Genomic DNA, 22,168 nt, shown 5'->3' on the forward strand with positions numbered 1-22,168 from the left:
ATGCACGGGGAACTCAGGCCTGATAATTACTTCGTTATGAATGCAGCAATATGTTGGCGTGTGTGTGTGTGTGTGTGTGTGTGTGTGTGTGTGTGTGTGTGTGTGTGTGTGTGTGTGTGTGTGTGTGTGTGTGTGTGTGTGTGTGTGTGTGTGTGTGTGTGTGTGTGTGTGTGGAAAGAAAACAGTTTGTGCACAGATAAAATACAGACATGTTGGAAATACTTCTTACGGATGTAGCACCTTTTTGAAGCTCTTCAGTGACAACGTGGATCCCTGGGCCCTGGTCTACTCTACTCCACATAGCAACAACATTACTACACAAAGTCGACAATTTAGTGTGTTGACCAGAAAATAAAACGTGAACAAAATTCCTACACGTAGCCGTTTTTTTTTTTGTTATTTTTTTTCAAACAAGTTTTTTTTTCTTCTCATAATGTTGCTGCTATAAGTGACATCCACATCTGCACATAAAAAGTATATATTTATATTTATATAATATATATCCGTACTCTATTAACAGTTTTGTCTAGCATGACGTTAGAACTGCCGCCCATCTCTCAGAAAAGTTTTTTTGTTTTTTTCCTCAAACATTGATTATTTTACAACACAGAAATGAACTAATTTTGTACAACTTTGGAGGAAGTGAGGCTCCGCCCCGTCACAGTCCCTTCACTCCTTTGTCTTTTTCTTTTCTTTTTTTTTTTTTTTTTTTTGTTGTTGTTGTGGGTTTTTAATCTTTCCAGTCTCGGGTGCAGTCGAGGCTGCAGTCGTCGCAGTAAAACACAGTTTTAGAAAAACCAAAGCATTTACAAACTGGCATTGTTAAGAACGGTGAGGCTGTTCAGCTGAAAACGTTCAGCTCAACTTGGACCCTTTGACACACCTTGAGCCCCCGGCCACCGGCTGAGGTGGAGGAAGTGACCCCCTTGTTTGGCACGGTTATATACACAATGAGCAACGGTCACTCAAAGAAATGAAATCGGGGGATTCGGGACGTTAATGTGGAAAGAAGAGCCACCAAACCAGCAAAGCTAGAATCGGGGAAAAAATTAAAAATAAAGAATTGAAACGAAACCTCTCTCCAGCTAAACTGTAGGGCAGTGAAAGGAGCACCGTCACCGAGCATTTCAAATCCAGTGTTTCACGTCATCAATACATCCGTGGTTTATGTTTTAAAAACCCGAGTGCAGTTATCGTGTGTGTGTGCGTGTGTGTGTGTGTGTGTGTGTGTGTGTGTGTGTGTGTGTGTGTGTGTGTGCGTGTGTGTGTGTGTGCATGTATTTGAGAGGGGTTAGTTAGTGAGCAGGTGAGGCTGACCCAGTGGCGAAAGGCCTGACATGACACAGAAAATAGTGCAATGTACAGTACACAATGCATCTCAGTAAATGTACATCAAATACTATACAACCAGAATTAAAAAAGTAGAAACACAACAAAACAAACAAACAAACAAACAAAATAAACCTGTTACAAATGACCAAAGTCCAGAAGCATTCTCTGTCCAGAGGAGGATGCATCACGCCCAAGTCATAGAGAGAAACAAACGTTTGTGTGACAGACGTCCTACATGTCCTACAGCTCTGCTTCTTGTGCTTCATGTTACTAAAAGCCACGTCGCTATACCACATATTTACAGGATTCTTCACAAGCATCTCCCAAAAGGTTTCCTCCCCACATTGCATAACCTCCCATCTGCAAGCCAGCTGGTCGATTTTCCTCTTTCGTTGTCCTTCATCACCTCGTCACATCATTTCTTCAACTTCTGACCTCAAGCTTTTCCTTTATGTCGCGCCTCTCGGCCACACTCTCCACATTCGTCCCTTTTTTTTTACATTCCGTATGTCCAGAGGCTTTCAGCTGTCCGCTGAACCTTCAGTACCAGTTGTTGATCACAAACTAAACACAGAAAGAAAATGTGTCTGTCGGTTTGGTTGGTGGTGTGCATGCACATGCTGGGCCGCTCCTCTGTTTGCTTCTGGTCCTTTTCGCTCCCCTCGGGCCTCTCCCTCCGGCCTCTCCCGCCGGCCTCTCCCTCCGATGTCTTTGGAAGGAGAGTAACGCACGTCCATCCTCCCCTCCTTTGTCCTGCTATCTAAGATGCTACTCAGGAACTACAGAGGAGGACGGGAGGGAAACAGTCGTCCAACGTCAAACTACACAGTTACCATTTGTTCCTCTTCATCCGTCACCTCACCTTCTCCTTCTCCTCCTCCTCCTCCTCCTTCTCCTCCGCCCTCGCTTCCGCTCAGACCCAGGAGTCTGGCGAGGCTGGATAGTGGCTGGTCTCATAGTTTAGCTCACTGTAGGGCCGCGAGGCTGAGTAGAAGTCTACATAGTTGCCCGTGGATTTGAGGCCCTGCAGGTGCATGTTGAGTTCGCCCTGTGGAGGGCGCCCTCCGGCATGCAGCTGGTTCTCGTAAAAGGCCTGATCCTCGTAGTTTACGCTGTCGGGCGGAGGTGGATTTTGGAAAGGGGGGTAAGGTTCTGACGGCAAGCCTTGAGAAGAGATCTGGGAAAAAAAGAACAAAAATATATTACTGAGGTCGGAGGACATAAAACTCGTGCTTGCTGAAGCAGCATTTGAAAAGCTAACCTTTCAAAAAATCATCAAACAGTAAAGAATCAATCTACACCTGCCATTGAAATATTGAGAATGTTTGCTGTGTCCACACTGTGATCCCATTGAGATGTAATTGTTTAGCCCCCCATCTCATCATATTCATTTCCCCACAAGTCTAACAAAATAGCAAACGTGAAAAAAGAAGATAAGAGGATGGCAGCAGCTTTTAGGCGTCGTTGTTAATTAAAATTCACGCCGTTCAAACCCAAACATTCGGGTGAGAAATACCGTTACAAGCGGCTCCTCGTCACCACAGCTGTAGTTGGAGCTGTCACTGTCAATTTAATGTGGATGTAAAAGAAATAATCAAAAGAAGTGGCGTGTTGAACAAATGAAGTGTGTCAGTCAAACCGATCTGCTGCAGGCAGTGCAAAGCAGAGGAGACGTTAATCTATACGGCTGGATTGGAGGGTGGTGGAAAACATTTAGTCTAATTGGCCGTGCCTGGCGTTTAATCTTCAGTTCAATTTGGTCAATGATGTTTTCCTGACCACTTCCAAAGCTGCTTAATCCAGCTGATGATCTGTGTTCAGCAGGAGTTGTTCTAATTCGCACCTGAACTTTCATGTAAGCATTTTTTTTCCCTTTATCAAATAGAAAGTAAATTGAAATAATACTGTTATTAATATTTACAGAGAAGTGTTTGCAAGACAGGTGAAACTTCAGCGAACCTTGTTTTAGAATACGTTGGCTGGCTCATATTTGTCAGAGACGTGGATTAAACTGAAGATACAGCCAGCTCTTCACACTCCTCTCAATGGCTGTTATGGATGGTATGACACGCTTTACTGCCAGCAATGCAAAGCCAAATGCCAGACCTTGACAGACTGACAGGAAATGCATTGCTGTATTGCTATGACGTGTAAATGGAGGTCTAAAGAACTTTATCGACCATCTATACTTAGCGACCTTTGAGGTTTTCATAGTATATTTATGGTACAATTATGAAAGACTATGTCGCTCATTCAGTTTGTCCATAGATAGAAATGATCACAGGCTGGAAACACGAAGCATCTTTTTGTAAATAGGGGGATTAGTTATAAAGAGTTAACAAGAGCTGATAACCTGAAGAGAGAGTGAAGGAAGTGACTTTTTGTACCTGATTATACTTCAGGTCATCAGTAGGGGACACATATGCTCCTCTATGTAGTGTGGAAGACCCACCAGTGATTTGACCTGCAAAGACAGTGAGGAGAAATTCAAGCATTAAAATGAAGACAACAGAGAAATATATCAATGTCTACAAAGGCGGAAACAAGTCATGCTTGAATATCTTTTAGAACTACTTTATCTGGATTGGGTGTCAATCTGACTGAGTCGGCAGATTTCAAAATACAGGGCGCACCTCGGTCAGGTGCCGAGGACTAACACAGGCAGAGAGACACTTACATTCACTTTCACTCCTATTGGCAATTTAAACTCACAATTGAATGGGAAAAAAGAAACGCGCTATAGGAAACAACCAGGTTCTGAAGAAAAAAACTATGCCAGCTCAGGACAAACATGCAAACTCCACACTGACATGCCTTTTCTCAGATTATAACCAAAGCTCTTTTGCTGTGAGGCAGCAGAGTTCAGCACTACATCACTGTGCTGTGATTTGATTGACACAATGAACCCAGAGTACAACCACTAAAGGCCAAGACATTAGGAACAGCATTAAAGCTTCTGTATTGATTAAAATGTCCCATTATAGTAGCCTCTATTTATGCTTAGACCTTTGCAACAGTCCCTGCAGTTCCTTCATTAGTGAGGGACTTAAACCGTTGTTGGTGGTTGTTTTTCCAGACAAAAAGCAATGGCTGACCATAAGCATTGGAGACTCTGGGACTTGTTTCACTGCAACTGTCAGATACTACTAGGAATAACATGAACCTGCCTATCAGCACCTCTTGAGCTCACAAATCAACTTGTTCTACTTTGTAAAAAGATTCCAAACTTAAATGTGATCTAAAAACTACGGTCTAAATCACATTCAGGAAAATTCAAGTCTGCTTTTTCCTATTTTGAAGGCATATAATTGTAAACGCATGTCGCTTTCATATCACATTTTGTTGCTTTTTGCAGTTGAATCCATCCAAACACACATCAATGGCGGCAGCCGCCATGGACGGTGCCCGCGGTTTATTGAGGCGACCCCAATGTGTAACTATGAACTGTGTGACAGTCTCTGAAAATAGCAAAAACACACTTTCCTTAACTGATCCAATCCTTCATGTCTGGGAAATTTCATATTAGGTAAGTGATGAAGTTACTCCTGCCACAGAGCAATTCGCACACAAACATCCCACTGTTGTCTGATGCTGCAGCTATTCAATAAACCCAGAATAAAGACTCTCATAAACAGTTGGTACAAAGACAGCATCACCTCCCGAAGGCGCCCACCTACACTGCTCCATTGGTTACAGACCAGGATTGAAATGGATTGTAGCACTTTCTGTTACCTCACGGTAGCAATACGCTTCAAACCATCTCATTTTGAAGCTGCATTTGCTATGCAAAAAGTGAAGATGACAGACAACACTTGCCTAGAACCTGAAAATATATTTACCCTAAAATGAAGACAAGAAAGCCGATAAAGGTTCATGTACAGTTTTGGCGTAAACACAGAGCAGTTTATGTTGCAGGATTGCTGATATTTCATCACTGCTTGTAGTTGTTTTGGCTGTTGATCCTTTTGAAAATTACTTTTGTGTTTTGGGGTGTCGTTTGTAAATTCACATATCAAACACATATTTAAACCAGCATTCATGCATGGTTTCCCATGAAGGAGTTGAATGTGACCCACAGTTTAATTGGTGAAATATAAACGTTTATTTGCATGCAAAATTTCCAAAGTGGCAGAAAAGTTTAAAGTGTCATCTATCACCCCCTCCCCGACAAAAAAGCACCCCAAACTTTTTTTTTGCTTTAATATCAGTAAAATCTGCACACATGATGTTGCTCAGTTGAAACGGCACCAGTTTGTTGGTGAAAATGCCGCATTCGTGCCAGACGTGCTGTCTGAATTTCCTACCCGTCATCGCGTCCTTCCGGGATGTGTGCTCGCCCTTGTTGCCATGGTAACTGGCATTGCCAGTCGACTCATAGTCTGCTTTCCTCTCCTTCAACGCCATCATCTCCCGAGGGGACGCGGGCGCACTCGCTGCACAAAAACACACATGCAGAGGGAATATCTTTAACCTTCAATTCCTCGACGCATTACCAATAAATACCGGGAGGAGACTGTGACAGGGGGAGAGAAGTATTTAAATCGCACCGGAGTCCCGTCAGAAAAGATTGCGGCTCAAAGCGTTTGAGCTCCGCATTCACCTGCATGACTCCGAACAAAGGCAAAGCACGTTGAGGCTTCGCTGCATTTTTATTTTTCCTCAAACCTGCAATGGGTTAAAAAATAGGGGGCCATATTTTGACTTGTGAGTATGTGGGCATGCACTTTCTTTTACACAGCTCTGGGTTTTTCACCAGGGTGTGATTTTCAAAGAGGTAAATACTGAGTCATCCCTCCCCCTTGTATCTGCTTTACGCTTACAAATCTTCTTCTTCTCACCATTTGAATGCAGGCCTCTCCTACATGTACATATTTTCATCTGAAACTCCCACTTGCCCATTAAGCCCTCTTAGTGTTATTCACCCGGATATCTGCTCATGCTCAGCAGGGGCACGTCTAAAAATTATCATAGAACACGCACACCCACAGCTGGGGAAGAAAAAAAGTATTGCCCAAAGTCAGGGGAGGTGGGATCAGTGGCAAAGACAATGAGTTGGATCCTGGAAACCTTGTCGGAGGAAACCTGACTGTTGATTCAGTGCCATATGGTTTCTCCTAATACACAAATCATTATGAGCAGTCTTTCATGTACAAGCTGCTGGCGGTGCTGCAGATCGCCAGCCTGTTTCTGTAGCCGCATCTGTCTCTTTGTCTCTCTTTTAAAGGAAATAACACAGTTAGCGCTGATCCATACTCTGATTAATGATCTGCTAATATCGCCCCACTATCGCAACGCCATCACCTAAACAGCCAATCATCATTTATCAGCCGCTGCTGTCGAAATGCACTTAAACCTGCAACTTATCACACACAAAGCAACTGTTCCGTCTGGGCCTGAAAAAAATGAAAATTATTTGGAATTGAACAAATGTCTGAGGGACCATCTCCCATCTGTGATTGCCCGCACACTTGTAAACTAAAAAAAAAAAAAAAAGTGATATAAAAATGTAATCACAAAGGGGAATATGCTTCAAAATTGCAGTATTTAATCATTTTTTCTGGTTTGTTCCACAACAGCCTCATAAATTCCATTTGGGCTGTGTTCTTGAAAACTAGGCTGCATCATGAGATGTGTTCAAATGCTGTCAGCTGAACAGGTTCAAATGACACATTTGCTGTATCTGCTTAGATTCCGATTGAATTTTAACATCAGGGCTTGAAGCATTGCTTTGGAATTCCCATAGAAAAAAATCCCCCAAAAAATCATAGTTCATGAAATATGAAATTTATTGTCTTTGAAAACCTACAAGATCACACTTTTGAGATTTTGTTAAACTTCTTGCCAAATGACATGAGCCATATAGAAATAGAGATAGGAATGTGATACTGGTTTTCAAGACTAAAATACACACATAACTTACTGCTGAAAGACAGACTGACACACATGCAGATAAAATGAAAGAAAAATAAGAATAATTGCATCTGTGCAGCCTGATGAGAAAGACTCACTTATTCCAACAGTGACTGCTTTCTTTGGCCTTTATTCTTATAATCTACAATTTCACTGCCAGACGACCTCCTGCCGATTTACCTGATAAGCGCTGTCACATCAGTGTAACAACAAAATACAGGAACATCAAATAGAACAAGCACAAAGCACATGATTTAGTCCCACACAACACAGCTAACATTCAATTATCATCTCTTAATAAACATGCGAGTTAACCAGTGTCCTGAGGTGATTTTTCTCATCTCAAAACGTTTCTGTAAAAGTTAAAACGCATTCACACGTCACAGTTTACACAACATACTGTCATTAAATGCTGTGAAGAAACACAGGGGAAAACCGTCAGAGGGTTGTGTTCTCGTGACGGCAAGGAAGACATACTGCAGAAAAAAGTACATTTCTTTAGCGATAACCGCAAATTACAAGTATTTTTTTATTTTTTTAATTGTTGCTATCATCAGTACCCTTGTTGATTTCACCGGACATCATTATTGTCCCAGATCCCCATTATGAATGCAACTCCGAAAGTTTTGGACGTCATCAGAAAACAACACCCTGGAAACCTTGAATGACTCATATTAGTCAAACCCAAAACAAAACACAAGGGCGAAAAAGTTTTCAGGAAGCAGGGAGCAAGGATTTCACTTGACAGAGGAGTCATTTGTCACTAGTGGCATAGTGTGAAGGTTAAAACCGACTTGAGCTATATTGGAGTGATGTTTGTTTGACTGGGCTCTACGAATGGAAGGAGTGATGGATGATGAGAGGGGGGAGACAAAAGGAGAGGAGACCTCACCTGATCGATTGTTGGGGGAGGTCCGTACGGGAGAGATGGACGGAGTGCGGGAGGAGGAGTAAGGTCGCTGTCTGTCTCTCTCTATCGTGGAGGAAGAGCCAACAAAATGGTACTGAGAATAGCCATCCTGGGAGAAGAAGAGGAGGAGGTATAAGAGACACAACGCTATTTATACGATTCGCAAGGGAGTCAGCGATATTTTTCCGCCATTTTTCCAGCAACATCGCTGTCACTTCCAGTGTTTACGCAGCGAGAGTGCACCGTCTTTACCTTTTTGTAGAGGCTGCGTAGGTCTCTGTATTGCCACATGCTGTTCAGGACTTGAGAGGCTGCTTTCACCACTTTAGGACTATGTCTGGGAATTCAGTAGAGAGGAAGCACATACACACAGCGTAAAGCTTGGTGGCCCTTTGTTTTTTTTGCATCGCGAGAAGCTTTGAAAGCAACACAAGAATAATAAGAAACCTAAAACGGCATGCAGTGTGTTGGCTCATCACATCCTCAGCAGCCCCCGCTGTAAATGAATGCGTCTTCGTTGTTATTTCATGTCTACTGAGACCAAAAGTCTTTTTCTGATTGATTGATTGATTGATTGATTGACTGATTGATTCGTCAGTTTTTCATCCATGATTTCACTGAGCCGACTAATACTTATGGATTCATTTGGTTCATACGGTTTTATCAGTGCCTTTAGAAATTAAACCGTTTTCCTTTTTCCTTTTCTGTCAAATGTTTTTGTTTTTGATTCCAGGATAGAGTCCTGTTCCCTTGCAGTGATGCACAGCAGGAACACAAGGGAAGTATATTGGAGCGTCTTTCTAAAGAAATGGTAGATTTATTTTCTTTAACATCTGCCATATGGACGGTGTCTTTATTGAGAATAAAATACCCATCGCTCTTCTGTACCGCTCATCCAACTTAAGGCGGCAGGGCGAAAGCCGATCCCACACACATTCTCTAATACTTGGATTTGTGGGAGGACACCAGAATGCCCTTTGGAAAAACCCGTGTACAGGAACAACATGCAAATTACACATGGAAATACTTCTATGCTACTAATTAAACCTGGGCTATTATGTGATGTGAGACTAACCACTACCCATACTATTTTTTGAAATTTGTACACCATTGCGTCCTGTTTGTGTTTACATTTTTTACACAAATGGGGTTGTACAAAACTATACAGTTTGAAATAAAACCTTCAGGATCACAACAAAATAACATTGGAAAGACGTAGCCAGTGAGCTGGCTTGTGAAATCAAGGGTCTTGTGCAAAAGTAGAAGTAAGGAAATTAAGCTCAATAGAATAAACTGAAGGCAACAGCTAAACCTATGTCAACCGTATTAATACATAAATAATTAAATAAAAGAGTAAATGTGTCAAGCAATAAACTAATGAAGAAAGAAACAAATTGTCACGAGCTTCCATCGTAGCTGTTGATTCCAGTGGAGTCAAATGAAGCTATTAAAACATTGAACTACTGTTTCATCTCAATGCTCCAGTGGATATTAATGTTTCAAACAATATTCAAAAGCCGACCAAACATTTGCCAATTCAATTACTGTAAAGCTACGAGCTGTATAAGATGTGAGTTGTAATTTCTCAATCCCTCTGGTTCTTTCGCTTTCTCCACAGTCAAAAGTGTCCAATAACACAGATATGCCGGTGTGGAGGTAAACAGTGCAGAGAAAGTACCTGGAGAACAAGCCAAACTTTAGTTAGGATCATATTTTTTATTTTTTTTTCTTCTGTTGACTGCTTTGTGACTCAGAGCTCTAAAACAAGCACACAGCCTCTCCAAACCTTCACACCCGCCTCACCCCTGCTGCTCTACGTACCTCCGTCTCTGCCACATCCATACTTTATCTTTCTCTTATTCCACCTCTCCACCTGCGTGTTTGCAGGACTATTTTCCTTCAGTATTGTAATACATCATTCCCAACCATGGCACTAAAACCTTTAAGACACTGTGGAGAGATTGCTACAATAATTAATTTCGACAAAGTTTTGGTGCTTGCTGACAAAAACCACCTCATATTTTTCCGACTTCTACCTGCATCTACGACTTCCACTCCCCTCCTACGCCTGGCAGCATCTTTCTTCCCATTCGTCTTACTTGTCTCCTTTGCTTCGGGCGATGCCTATGAGCTTCTCGATGCCGCCGGCGTCCCTCAGGGCTTTGGTGTTCTCCATGTTCTTGGTGATGACCTCGTGCAGGGCGCAGCAGATCGCCGTAATGGTGTCGTCCGACATGGTCTTCCCCACCAGGCCGCTGCTGTTGGCGCCTCCTCCGCCTCCAGTGCTGTTGTTGTTGTTGCTGCCTCCAGGCAAGCGGTGCACCAGGTCCCTCATGGCGTATTTACCTGTGAGGGGAGAGAGTGGCAGGGTGGTTTGGGGAGAGATGCAGAAGATCAGAATGGGGTTACAATGAAGACGATTACAGTGCTATTTTAAGTTTGATCAGCAACCTATATGCTGAATTTACTCAAAACAGAAATGAACTAAAAAACTAGTTTGGAAGCTCATCCTGACCCAGTCTCTTGGAATTATCAATGCACTTCTTCTCAATAAATCATCAATATTCAAAGAACTGACCTATTTAAAGCTTTTAATATACTTTTTAAAAGATTTGACACACAACTTGAGCAAACAATAAGAGCCCATATGAACTATCACTGATATTTAACACACATATTAATAACATTCTGAAAGGGAGTTTTCATTTTGAGTTTCTTTTCACTTTTAGATTCAATTTGAAGTTGAGAAAGAGTTGAGAATGAAATATTTCAATAATGTTTTAAATGTCAAAAAATCTCAATCAGATGCTGAACTTGGATTATATGACACACATTTAATTTACAACAATTCTTCTGTTTGGTATTAATAAGATGCAAAGGCAGATGTGAGCTAGTTTCAATAAATAATTATCTGTATTTACAAATAGTTATAAATTCTATTATTCTGCTATCATCTACTCCGTTTTCTGCAGCTTTTTCTGTTTTAGTAATATACCAATATCTTCAGATAATAAAAGAAGTTCGCATAAAAGCAGCAGGCTTCGGTTTTCCCAATAAATTGTCAGATAAAACGGAGCCATTTGAGGGGTTGAACTCCTGCCACTATGGAAAGCCCAACAGCTATCAATCTTGTAACTGTGAAACAATTAAATATATGATCGCTCACAGCGCACCTGTCAGCAAAGAAAGTATAGATATCTGTTGTTGTTAACAGCTCTGCGTTCTCAACACATCTGTCGTGTTAAGACAATAGAGCAATGTTTGCATCCTCGTACTGAGACGCCGCAAAGCTCAACTAAAAAGGCTCCAAGCATCAGACGGAGTGAGCGAAAAAAAAAAAGGCATGTGGTGGTTGCCATGGGGACCAGCAGACAAGCAGAGTTTATTACAGACATCAGTCGCCCTCCGAAGAAAAATCTAGTATCAAGGGAAAATTCGAAGAAATGGTGCTCTAACTGCCTTTATAACGGCAGAAACACGGCAAATAAAACAAAGGCAACGATCAATGTTTTAAACTCGCTAACACTAATGGCAATATCAATTTGCTTTTATAAAATGAATTGTTTCTCATGCCTCCTTTGAAAATATAATGAAGTTTTAAAGCAAAGGAGTAAATCTTCAAGTAAGTGGAGACGCCTGCATTTGTTTTTAAAGCAAATATCTTCTTTGAAAGTGGAATTAAGCCAATTGCACCACTGATATCCACAACAACAACAACAATAATAATAATAATAAAAACACTGAACAAATGGGAGGGTTTGTATTTTGCAGGTTGTCTCTCGTGTGCTTGAGCCACTCACCAATCAGCTCCTTGTTCCTGATGTCCAGAGCCATATTTCTGAGGGCGGTAGCCACGGCACAGACGACCCGGTCGTTGTCTATCCTCAGCAGCTCCACCAGGATCGGGAGGCCTTTTTCTTTACGCACTGCCGCTCGGATGTAAACGGACCACTGGATGGGACACATGGAGGGCGGAGGTGGGCAGAGATAAAGAGGTAAATTGTGGGATACCATTGCAATATTTGCAATAGAAACTGATTCACCAACTCAACATAATGAATAATTGTGAAAAATAAGCTGAAATAAATCTTTAGCACAAATTCTGAAAACAAAGTTCAATGGAGTCGTAGTACTATCCATGCCTGTGAAAATAAGTTGTCGTGATATTATAGATTAAAAAAAGCTATGTACTGAATAGATTAGAAAATATAGATAATATGTACTCAAGAAATGTCACGTCTATCAATTAATTGTCCTAATTTAATGAAAGGATACACACACATACAAGAATGAGAATTGTTTCTGAACTGATAGCAATAAAGCTATTTATATGAAATCCGAACACTTTGTATTTGCTGTGCTTTAGTGTAGTTGGTTAACGTTGCCATAGTAATGTCAAATGAGGCCATGAGATGCAGCTGAAAGTGAATAGGCCTTGTAAGAATTTCCTTTTGAACATTCCACATTAGAATGACTTTAATGTTTGATTCAAGCCCTGGAAACAAATCAGTTGTTATCTTTTAATTTTGAGTTCACAACTATCAAGACAAAATCAAAAATCAAAACAAAATGAGTTTGACAAATACTGCATGTGACAGTTACAGTCAAGCAGAAGACAATTTTAAAGGGCCAGTAGGTGAAATTTGCCGTCGCCTCAACACAAATTGAGCAGCGAACACGGCGCAGCTCAGATTGTTGTTTTGCAGAGTGCTGAGATTTGTTATTACTTTCAGTTTTTGCCATTGACATGAATTTCCAAGGCCTGTTGCGGTTGCCCTTTAATATCACAATGATACCGCCACTGAATCCTACCTTCCAGCTGCCAGCAGCCAGGTTCTGCAGAGCCCCAGCTGCTCCCTCCAGGGTGTCTGGGTTGGAGCACTCAGACAGCAGAGTAAGGTAGGGCTTGACGATGGTGGGGTGCCATAACATCTGGATGCCCTTCGGGGGCTCCGCCAAGTCTGGAAATGGGCCGACGCCGTCCCACTGCGGAAGATGAGACATAATTCAGAAAAGAAAAGCATTTAGAATTCTGTGTGAGGCGAGGTTTGACAGCGGTGGAGTGCCAGCATGGTCCCCCTTAGGCAAGATCAAGAAAGGAGAGGGAGACGATTTACTATTCATAAGCAGAGTATAAATAAGGTGGCATTCATCTTTCTGGCCATTTTGTTTTTCTCACTCTTGTGTAATTGAAATCTGACATTTTCACTCTGCATTGGCGGTCAGATTTCAGAACACGCACACATACTGTACATCGATAATTACAGTCAACAGGTTGACTTGTGTGTAAAGAAATCCCTAAACTATACGTTCCGACATTTTCAAATGTAGCTCCCTTAATATTTGTGGAGAGAACAACTGATGGAGTGATGGATAACTCATTATTACAGTTTCTCAATGTTTGATGGCGTATACTGTAAACAGTAATCAGTCACTTCAATGCTGAAGATGCACATATAAGTAATATTTGTTCAATATAATACAGTTTATATCAACGCGTAAACAAAACCTTGAAAATGAACTTATAATCATAAAGCCACTCTGACAGCGTGGCCATTGAGTTTGAGCTCTCTGAGTTTTTATTGCACTCATGAAGTAATTATTGATTAAATATCTCTGATCATCTGTTAGAACATAAGTTGGACTGTTCTGCAGAAGATTTGGTTGGACGTTAATTAGATATAATTACCGGTAGATATTAAACAAAATCCTAATTATTTGTTGAACAACAACAGAACACATTGACAGGACAACAAAGCATACGTCTGATCTTTGCTTGTTCTTTATTTTAACAGAACTGTTGCGGACGTAAAGCTTTAACGATGACAGTGGCTTTTTTTTTTGATATAGTACAAAGTGAAATCAAGAAGTCACTGCTTGAAGAACCAATCCTAATTCTATATGGGAGAGTGCAAAACAAACTGTTCATTTTAATATAGCACATATGTACAGTTATTGAGGAAAGTGTTTCCTTCCTTTTGCACTGTTGCTCTTGTTCAGCTCCATGTCTTCCTGCATGCTTCTGTGCATTGGATATGGGTTTGTGTCGATGCCTTGCATGCTTTCCACTTGTTGTCCTCACGCCTTGTTTTTTCATGTATAATCAGAGATGACATTTGTTCGGCTCGTGAAACAATGACAACACACCTCTTCTAAAAGAATGGTACAGGAAATCGTTCCTTCCGAGTGCCATCACAACCTATAATCTATCTACTTCTGCCCGTCCGACTCCTCACTGAAGCCTCCTCCGCTGCAAAATATGCACAAACCATTTTTTATATGTGTATGGTTATATGTAATATGTTCATACTTATGTTAAATGTTTGTTTTTAACTTGAACTTCTAAAAATATTTTAATCTATTTTTTACTTCCTGTCGTTTCTAATGTACTTTTATTATTTCATATTTATTTATGTGCTCTGTACCTGGATGCTGGGACATTTTAGTTTCTCTCTGGGGATCAATAAAGTAAATCTAACTATCTATCTATCTATCTATCTATCTATCTATCTATCTATTCACATGTGGCGTGACTCATTATTTTACTTTTTCCTTATAGCATTGCATAACTTTCTTTGTTTGCTCTCTATATTTCCTTTAGATCGACCTCCTTTCCTCTCCTCTCCTCTAATGTCCCCACAGCTGATGGAGTTTTGCCCTCTCCAACAAGCTCCCCAATTGCTACTTCATGGTAATCACCCACAGCTGCACTGGAGTGGAGACACACAGCTAGAGGAGGGGGGAGAGCGTGGGTTACACATTATTGTTTGGAGAGGTTATGATCTGTCCCTTTACAATCTGATCTCTGGATTAGTATTCAACATCTCCTGTCTCCCTGATTCTGCCCGGATACAATAAAGTAGACGGAGGATGAGCTTGACAGGAGTAAACGGTGTAACTAGCTACATGATAATTCCAAGAAATTGGAAAAAAAAAAAAAAAAGACGCCCTCTGCTAAAAATGACAGGGAGCGAGAAAAAGCATGCAGAGCTGATGAGCAATTCACACACCCTGATCCACCGGAAGTGTTGGGTTTTCAATCCCAGAGCTTCACTAGAAGTGCTAAAAAGACGTCTTCCACTCAACCAGAATGTGAGGCTGATTGCTTATTAGCATGACAAGAGGTTAGAGCCTTCTCCAAGGCACCCGTTTAAGTTCTGCCAATTCTTCGACTAAAAGTGTTCTTGCTTTTTTTATTTTTTTTTTTTCGGAGGATGAAACTGCCTGCTGGCAACAGATGGCCACAACCAGAATATCCAGGGAGAAACACTAAACCAGCTTGGTAATTTTTGGAGCGTGCGCACAGGTACTGAGTGAGCATAAAGAAAGTCAAACATGACTTCTTCTCTCGGTAGAACAGGTGATCTCCAGATGCTGCTGTGTGTTAACAGCCTTCTAGAGTGTGTTCACGATGTTGCAGGGAAAGAAAAAAAAAAAACCCCAGATACATATTTGTATACTTTTAGTTGTCTGTCATCTTATTCTGCAAACGTGACTCTAAATAATCCAGGTGGTCGGTGAATGTCAGGAGCTGATGAGGAAAACAACTCTGGCTCAAACATCATGAATATCAAAGAAAGATGTTGCGCAGTCATAAATATTCATCTGTGACTGAAGATCATTTGAACCAATGATGAACCGAGCAAATGTTGCTGAAACCTCGAATCAACACAACAGCTCTGGCATAAAATGAGATACTCAATCCTCAGTTTGTAAGAGGACAGCTGCTGCCTCCAGTTTTAAAGGACGGCTTAATATTGCGGTAATGAAAAAAAAAAAAAACAAAAAAAAAAAACCTCAACAACATAATGACAGGAAGCGATTTGATAATGTAATAAACAAAAGCCTCGGCCATGACAAAAGCCCTCTCTGTGCTGACGTCACTTTCTTCATGGTTATTTCTACCGGTGGGTCCACCTCTGTCAGGAAATAACAACATTATGCACATGGTAAGTAAATGGATGCTTTAAAGAGGTAATTAGGAATCTAGAATATAGGAAATGACCCGGAAAAAGAAGAGAGAACTTAAAGGAGGAGAGAACGAGATAAAGGGGCAGGAGGAGGCAAAGATTGTGAGATAATTCAACGGTTGAATCGCATATTAAGGACCTCCAAGATACTATAGATCCCAGAGATAGAGAAAATCTACCTTTGCTGGGCTATATTTATCAGCCCTGTTGATTTTACCAAGAGACACTTTTAGTCTGAATGTATCTTAGTCCTCTTAGTCCTTCTCTGATGTGTTGGGATTGTTGTGTCTGGTAAACTTTAGTCACTTCCTCTAACGCTAATTAAAACTTCCCAGAAAGCTTACACTATGAAAGGGAAACAAGGTGGATGCATCCTCTTTCACGAGTCACCAAGAAGAAAGTTAGAAGCAATATGTTTTTTTTGCCATTGCTTAAACTTCACAGATGTGTGTAAGAGATATGGCAGGTACCATTTTATTTTTTCCTTCCCTGCTGTTTGTTTGTTTTCTTGTCTGTGAATAAGAGTCATTCAGTCTGGGAAGTACCTTTTGAAGTGGTGACATTTACCACCTGGGCTTCCATAGTGGAAATGAACCTGGCCAAAACAAACAAAATTGTTTTGCACCGTCAACATTAGAAAACACATTAACATCATACCAATACTTAGTATAGTTTGGAGATGATGTTCTTGCTTTATGAACACACTTGAAGGAACTCCAGAGATATTTCGAGATAAATTAGAGAGGGACTGAGAATAAACCACCACATTATTGCATTTCACTCTAAAAGTTTACTATGTTGTTGACCGCAAGGATTTGTAACAAATGCTGAACATAAACAAGAAACCCAAAAAATTGTGATAATTTCAAAGGCCCTAACCCTCAAGTAATTCCAACTTGAATGAGCTGCGTTGTTGATGCCAATCTCGGAGGCATACCAAAGGGTACCTCTCTAGATTCCTCACCTGGTCATGACCCTTCTTTTTCTTCTTCTTCTTGCCCCAGCATCCAGAACTCTCCGCATCCTTTCCTCCTGTGTCACACAACAACCCGTCCAGCTCCTCCGATCCCCCTTGCTGGCTGTGAGATGTTTCTGCAGCCAGACGGTACGACAGGTTCCTCAGGATGCACACACAGTTCTCCACAGTCTGGTGGACGGAGGAAGGAAGCAAGAATTGGAAAGAGATGAGAAATGGCGACGGACATAAAGGAGGGGCAGATGGCAAGTAGAGAAGCATACACCGTCTTAACATGAATGTGAGTCATGCACACAGACCTGTCTCTTGTCTCATGCACAGACATACTGTGCAGTGCAGACTGCATGAATACGGGGATATGCAGTGTGCATATTGTGAACAGACACACACACATGCACACACTAATCCCATTGTTGTGAGTGGCCATGCAGTCAACAGCCAGAGACTTTGATCTTGTGAAGGATTTCTGAGGATTAAAAACTTCAAATCTCCTTGTGAAGAGACAGACACTCTGGCAACGCAGCTAAAAATTTATTAATTCACACTGAGAGCACATAGACGTATGCATGTCACAGAAACATAGACACTTGGATGCTTGTGCAAACACACGCGCACACAAACGCCACGTTTCTGCGTCACTGACCATTTGGGCTTAGAGGTGCATGGTACACTGTAAAAACGTGACAAGGCTGTACCAGGTGAGGATTTTCTTGGTATTTATGTAAAGAAAAGGCACACTACACTGTGTAAGGATTGAACTGGACTCTGGTCCAATGTAATTATGTTAGAATTAGGAGTTGATTAGAAAACTGATTTATCTGTTGCCCATCTATTTAAGGCAATTTCTCTGTAGGATTGATTAAAAAAAATCTGCATATGGTAATTTGACACATGGCAACTATATATACATACATAAAAAAAGAAAAACACATGCACATACAAAGCTTGTATTTATTCAGTGTTTTGGGACAGTGTTGGACATTATCATGCCAATCACAGGAAAACAAGGTATAAAAATGAATATGCATCAAGCCCATATATATGGTCTGTTAGGGGAAAAAAAGATTAATATGCGTTTGCATATAAATAATGCAAATATATGTAAATTATGAATAGAAATCATGAGATGCATGTTTGCAAAGCGAAAATAACCACATGACTTGAGACAGGAGAAAATTCAAACACACACAACCACATGCAAGCACTGGCCAGCATGTCAGTGTGTGACTGACGTGTGTGACTTTTTTGAGATTCTTTTTTTTTTCTCAGTGTTTATTGAGTTTTGGTTGACTTTTGACTTAATCTGCTGTTTCAGACTTTCATCATGTAAAAACAGAAAATAGGCTGGTGGGCTTTGCCAAAGTGTGTCTGGCACGGCCCTGATCGACATCACCGACTTGAAAGAAATAAGGTCAGTGAATAATCCCAGACTAATAATGTCAGAAGTACTATAGTACACACACTCCATGAGCTTCTGTAGTAGTAGTACATGCAAAAACCAAAAGGCTCAAAAAACAATTTGTCTCGTTTGTAATTGGATTCCTGAATGAATTTGCAGTGTCAGTTTATTGTGCTGTTTTTTTTACAAGCTGCAAAACTAATTTACCCCCTGGTGCAAAGTAAACATTCTTGAACTTGAGGGTTAGGTTACAGCGAGGTTCAAGATTTGGCAAGTAGCACAACTTAATTTGGAGTAAGCATGCAGAAAATTAATGTGAGTCAATGCAATGTCCCCAAAAGGCAAAGAAACACAGCCGGGGATGTCAGCCTGATTGTACACTAGCGCACTGTATGGAGAGTCACAACTGATGGCAAATCACTCACCTTTTGTGTGAGACTAAGGTTAAGGTTATGTTAAGGTTACGGAAAGGGTTATAGATGATTTTAGATTCCGTCTGCAGGAAATTCAATTTTAAAAAAAATATCATGTGGGCGCGTGTAAAATACCTTGCTGTCAATCTCACTGCTCCCCAGAGCCGTCTGGATGACGTACAGAAGAGCGTCTGTCAAACCTTCACACTCCCTCATTCTCCTCCGTGCTTCCTCACCTGCAGAACTCACGTTCCTGTTCCAAACAAAGACACAAATGTACCACATGACTACACGGCCAACAATGAGCACTTCACAAGTTTCTCACCAGAGTTCTGTGCGTGTGTTCTGCTGCATGTCGCAGCATATGGATATGTGCTTGTACATGTGTTTGTATGTAGAGTGTGTGTGTGTGTGTGTGTGTGTGTGTGTGTGTGTGTGTGTGTGTGTGTGTGTGTGTGTGATAGAGAAGCGAAGCAGGTGGGTGTGATGCCAGTTTAAATTTCTATTAAAGATGGCTGGATTTTGAGAGTCAGTGAGAAATGGCACTGAGCTGTCACAAGGAGAATGAATGCAGGATTTGGGCTTTAAAATGAATGACAGGGCTCGTTTTGTACCTGCTGGAGTGATGACAAATGTACTATCAATGGCCTATCAAAACACCTGTATTTCTCCCTCCCTAAGTGTCTGCAGACCAATATGCTTTAATATCTGCCTCTCTATCCGAGTGTGGAGCCAAGAGTGTGGCAGGGTGGCATGTTTAAGTAATGCTGCTGGCTTGTTTCACTGTGACTCTCTGAGGAGGGAGCCACATTTGATAAATTGCACGTGCATCATGTTTTAATTATAGAGTCAAATAACTCCTTGCATATTTTAGATTGTTGACAAGCTATTGATTCTGCTCTTCATCTCTGTGGGCCTCTGTTTGCCCTGAGCTTTGACGCAAGGTTGCCTGAACGAGGACACATACAAAACATACATACAAAACAGGGTACTGAGAGAAAGCTATAGCATGCACCATGCGGCAGAAGGCTGAGAGACACTAGAAATAAAGGGACTTGTATCTAAACCACTTTAGATACTTTTTCTTTCACACATTTTGGTTATTTGGGCTACTACCTGTTAATGGATTCAATTTAATTAACCTCCGTCAATTAGGGATAATTAATCCCTCTGAAGCGTTTCCTTGCAAGGCAACAGGGTCACAGATTATCTGTCATTATGATCTTTTAGTGTGAATCTAAATATTGAGATGAGGAAAAAAATAAATAAACACTGCGGGAAAAAGGTTGTGTGTCTACAAGGAAGATTTTCAAACAGATCACAATCTGACTTTGTGCTGCTGCTTTCTCTGCACACAGAAATATCACTATATGAAACAATGGTGGTGGTGGTGGTGGGGTGGGGGGGTGGGACTGATCTCCGGTCTTAGTGTTTCATCAGGAGCAGGACCCTGCATGTGGAAGATTTTACATAAAGAAACACTCCAGATATTTTCAATCAAGAGACACACTGTTCTGTACTGTATTTCATATTGTTAATGGTATAATGGGCATAGTGCACACACTCCACTCTGCAGCTAATGCTATAACTACATTTGGCCTTACAAATGTGGCACCTCTTCCCAAAAAAAACTACACTATTTTCTAAAATAAATTAAAAAAAAAAAGTATTGCCAAGACGTTTGGTTACAACAAAGAAATATTGGCGCTAAATCCTAATGTCTTTACTTCAGATCTTTAAATACCGAAGAAACATTTGACGGAACATAAGTTTTGATTTGATCCTTCGAGGTGTTCACAACAAGTTTGGTCAACTGTTTGATTGGTGCCTGAATTCACAGGTGTGTATGAGTGAACCAGTTGTACCTGGAAACTGCTATTCTTTTGCCTCTGATTTGTCTAGTTTGGACATAAGAGAATATGGAGCGATAATGGAAAACTGCTCTTTAATCTATTCTAATGGGGAAATTTTTTTTCTTTTTTCTATCCACACATTCATTTCAAGTTAAGTTTTTTTATTTACCGACATGGTGAACAGTATGATAAGGATCCAATCCAAAAGACGCTGGTCTATCTATTCACTACAAACACCAACATGCATAACTGTACTACAGCGAAGCTAATGTGTGACCACTATAGGCACCAATGCCACACATTCAACAGCTTTAATTACTGTGGGATATCCCTCTTAATCCAATATGGCAGCACAGAGAGGCTGACAATCAGGAGCTCTGCACTGGGACCTTTTGCAGCCTTTATGTATGTCTAACCCTGCACAGCTCATCTTTAATCACTTGGCGAACGAGCTAAACTGTCCTCGGAGGGGAGTGGACACCTCAGTCAACAGGGGGGATAGCGGTCTAATACCGCTTTCACCAAGTGCTCTCTGCAGATTTTCTGCTGGCTTGCGGTGCAGGAGGCATTTAGATTTTTTTTTAAAGACAAAAAAAGCACATTGCGGGGGTTTAAAAATAAAACCAATTTCCAATTCTCACACACATTGTACTAAGCAGCCCTGTCTCATGCCAATTGTTAACGAATCCTTGGTGAGGTATTTTTGTCAGCAATTTTTTTTTTTCTCCTTTGACTCATAAGGACAAAAAAACATTGCTGATCATATGTGCCCTCTACAGGAAAAACACATCTTCCTTGTATAATTTGGGTGTGATTTTTCTGTTTGGGAAGCCCCATCAGTAGTGTATGGTCCCAGGAGAAGTTGGTACACTCCCGATTTTTGCCTTCTTTTAAAGCTGCACAGAACCGCCATTTATTTTTTCTCGAAACTGCCATACAAACATGCATATATACATACATATAAATTAATAAATAACCCCCCCCCCCCACCCCCCAACAAAGGTAAAAATAGTGACAAAATTGAGTTTATTAAGCAGGACTCTTTCAGAAGGACCACACCATGTCGGTGGCAGTTTCATGGTTTGCGTCATTCTGTATTCCCAAACACACATTTATCGTGAAGTTAACACAGACGCGGCTACTTTTAGTGTGCTGTCTCACCCACACAGATCTTTTAGTAAGCAATGCATTGATGGATCAGACAAAAACCCCTGCTGCCTCTCGATGAAAGACCGTGAGAGTCGATGCTTCTTTCTGCACGTCATTTCAGGAGGACTCGCAGAGGGATGTGCTTTCAATGTCAGTTCAGCTATCATCATGTCAGAGCAAGCATGTGAAGAGGTATAAATGTGTCTTGAAGAGACAGACGCCTGCACACAAAGTAAACATCTGACTAGACTGCATC

General features: G+C 41.0%; 1 protein-coding gene across 1 annotated transcript in view; it reads right to left on the minus strand.

The window, feature by feature from the left end:
* Positions 1-728: 728 nt before the first annotated feature.
* Positions 729-22,168, minus strand: part of ctnnd2b (catenin (cadherin-associated protein), delta 2b) — a 160,516-nt gene continuing 139,076 nt past the window's right edge. The window contains exons 16-25 of the mRNA XM_080486606.1: positions 19,046-19,163; positions 17,087-17,269; positions 12,941-13,138; positions 11,953-12,103; positions 10,252-10,498; positions 8,405-8,489; positions 8,135-8,261; positions 5,637-5,765; positions 3,720-3,796; positions 729-2,509 (exon numbers count right to left, since the gene is read on the minus strand). Of these exons, the coding sequence (XP_080342732.1) occupies positions 2,246-2,509; positions 3,720-3,796; positions 5,637-5,765; positions 8,135-8,261; positions 8,405-8,489; positions 10,252-10,498; positions 11,953-12,103; positions 12,941-13,138; positions 17,087-17,269; positions 19,046-19,163 (1,579 nt within the window). The 3' untranslated portion in view covers positions 729-2,245. The remainder of the gene's footprint in view (positions 2,510-3,719; positions 3,797-5,636; positions 5,766-8,134; positions 8,262-8,404; positions 8,490-10,251; positions 10,499-11,952; positions 12,104-12,940; positions 13,139-17,086; positions 17,270-19,045; positions 19,164-22,168) is intronic.

The sequence above is a fragment of the Lipophrys pholis genome (assembly GCF_963383615.2).
Source record: "Lipophrys pholis genome assembly, chromosome: 1".
Taxonomy (NCBI): Eukaryota; Metazoa; Chordata; class Actinopteri; order Blenniiformes; family Blenniidae; genus Lipophrys; species Lipophrys pholis.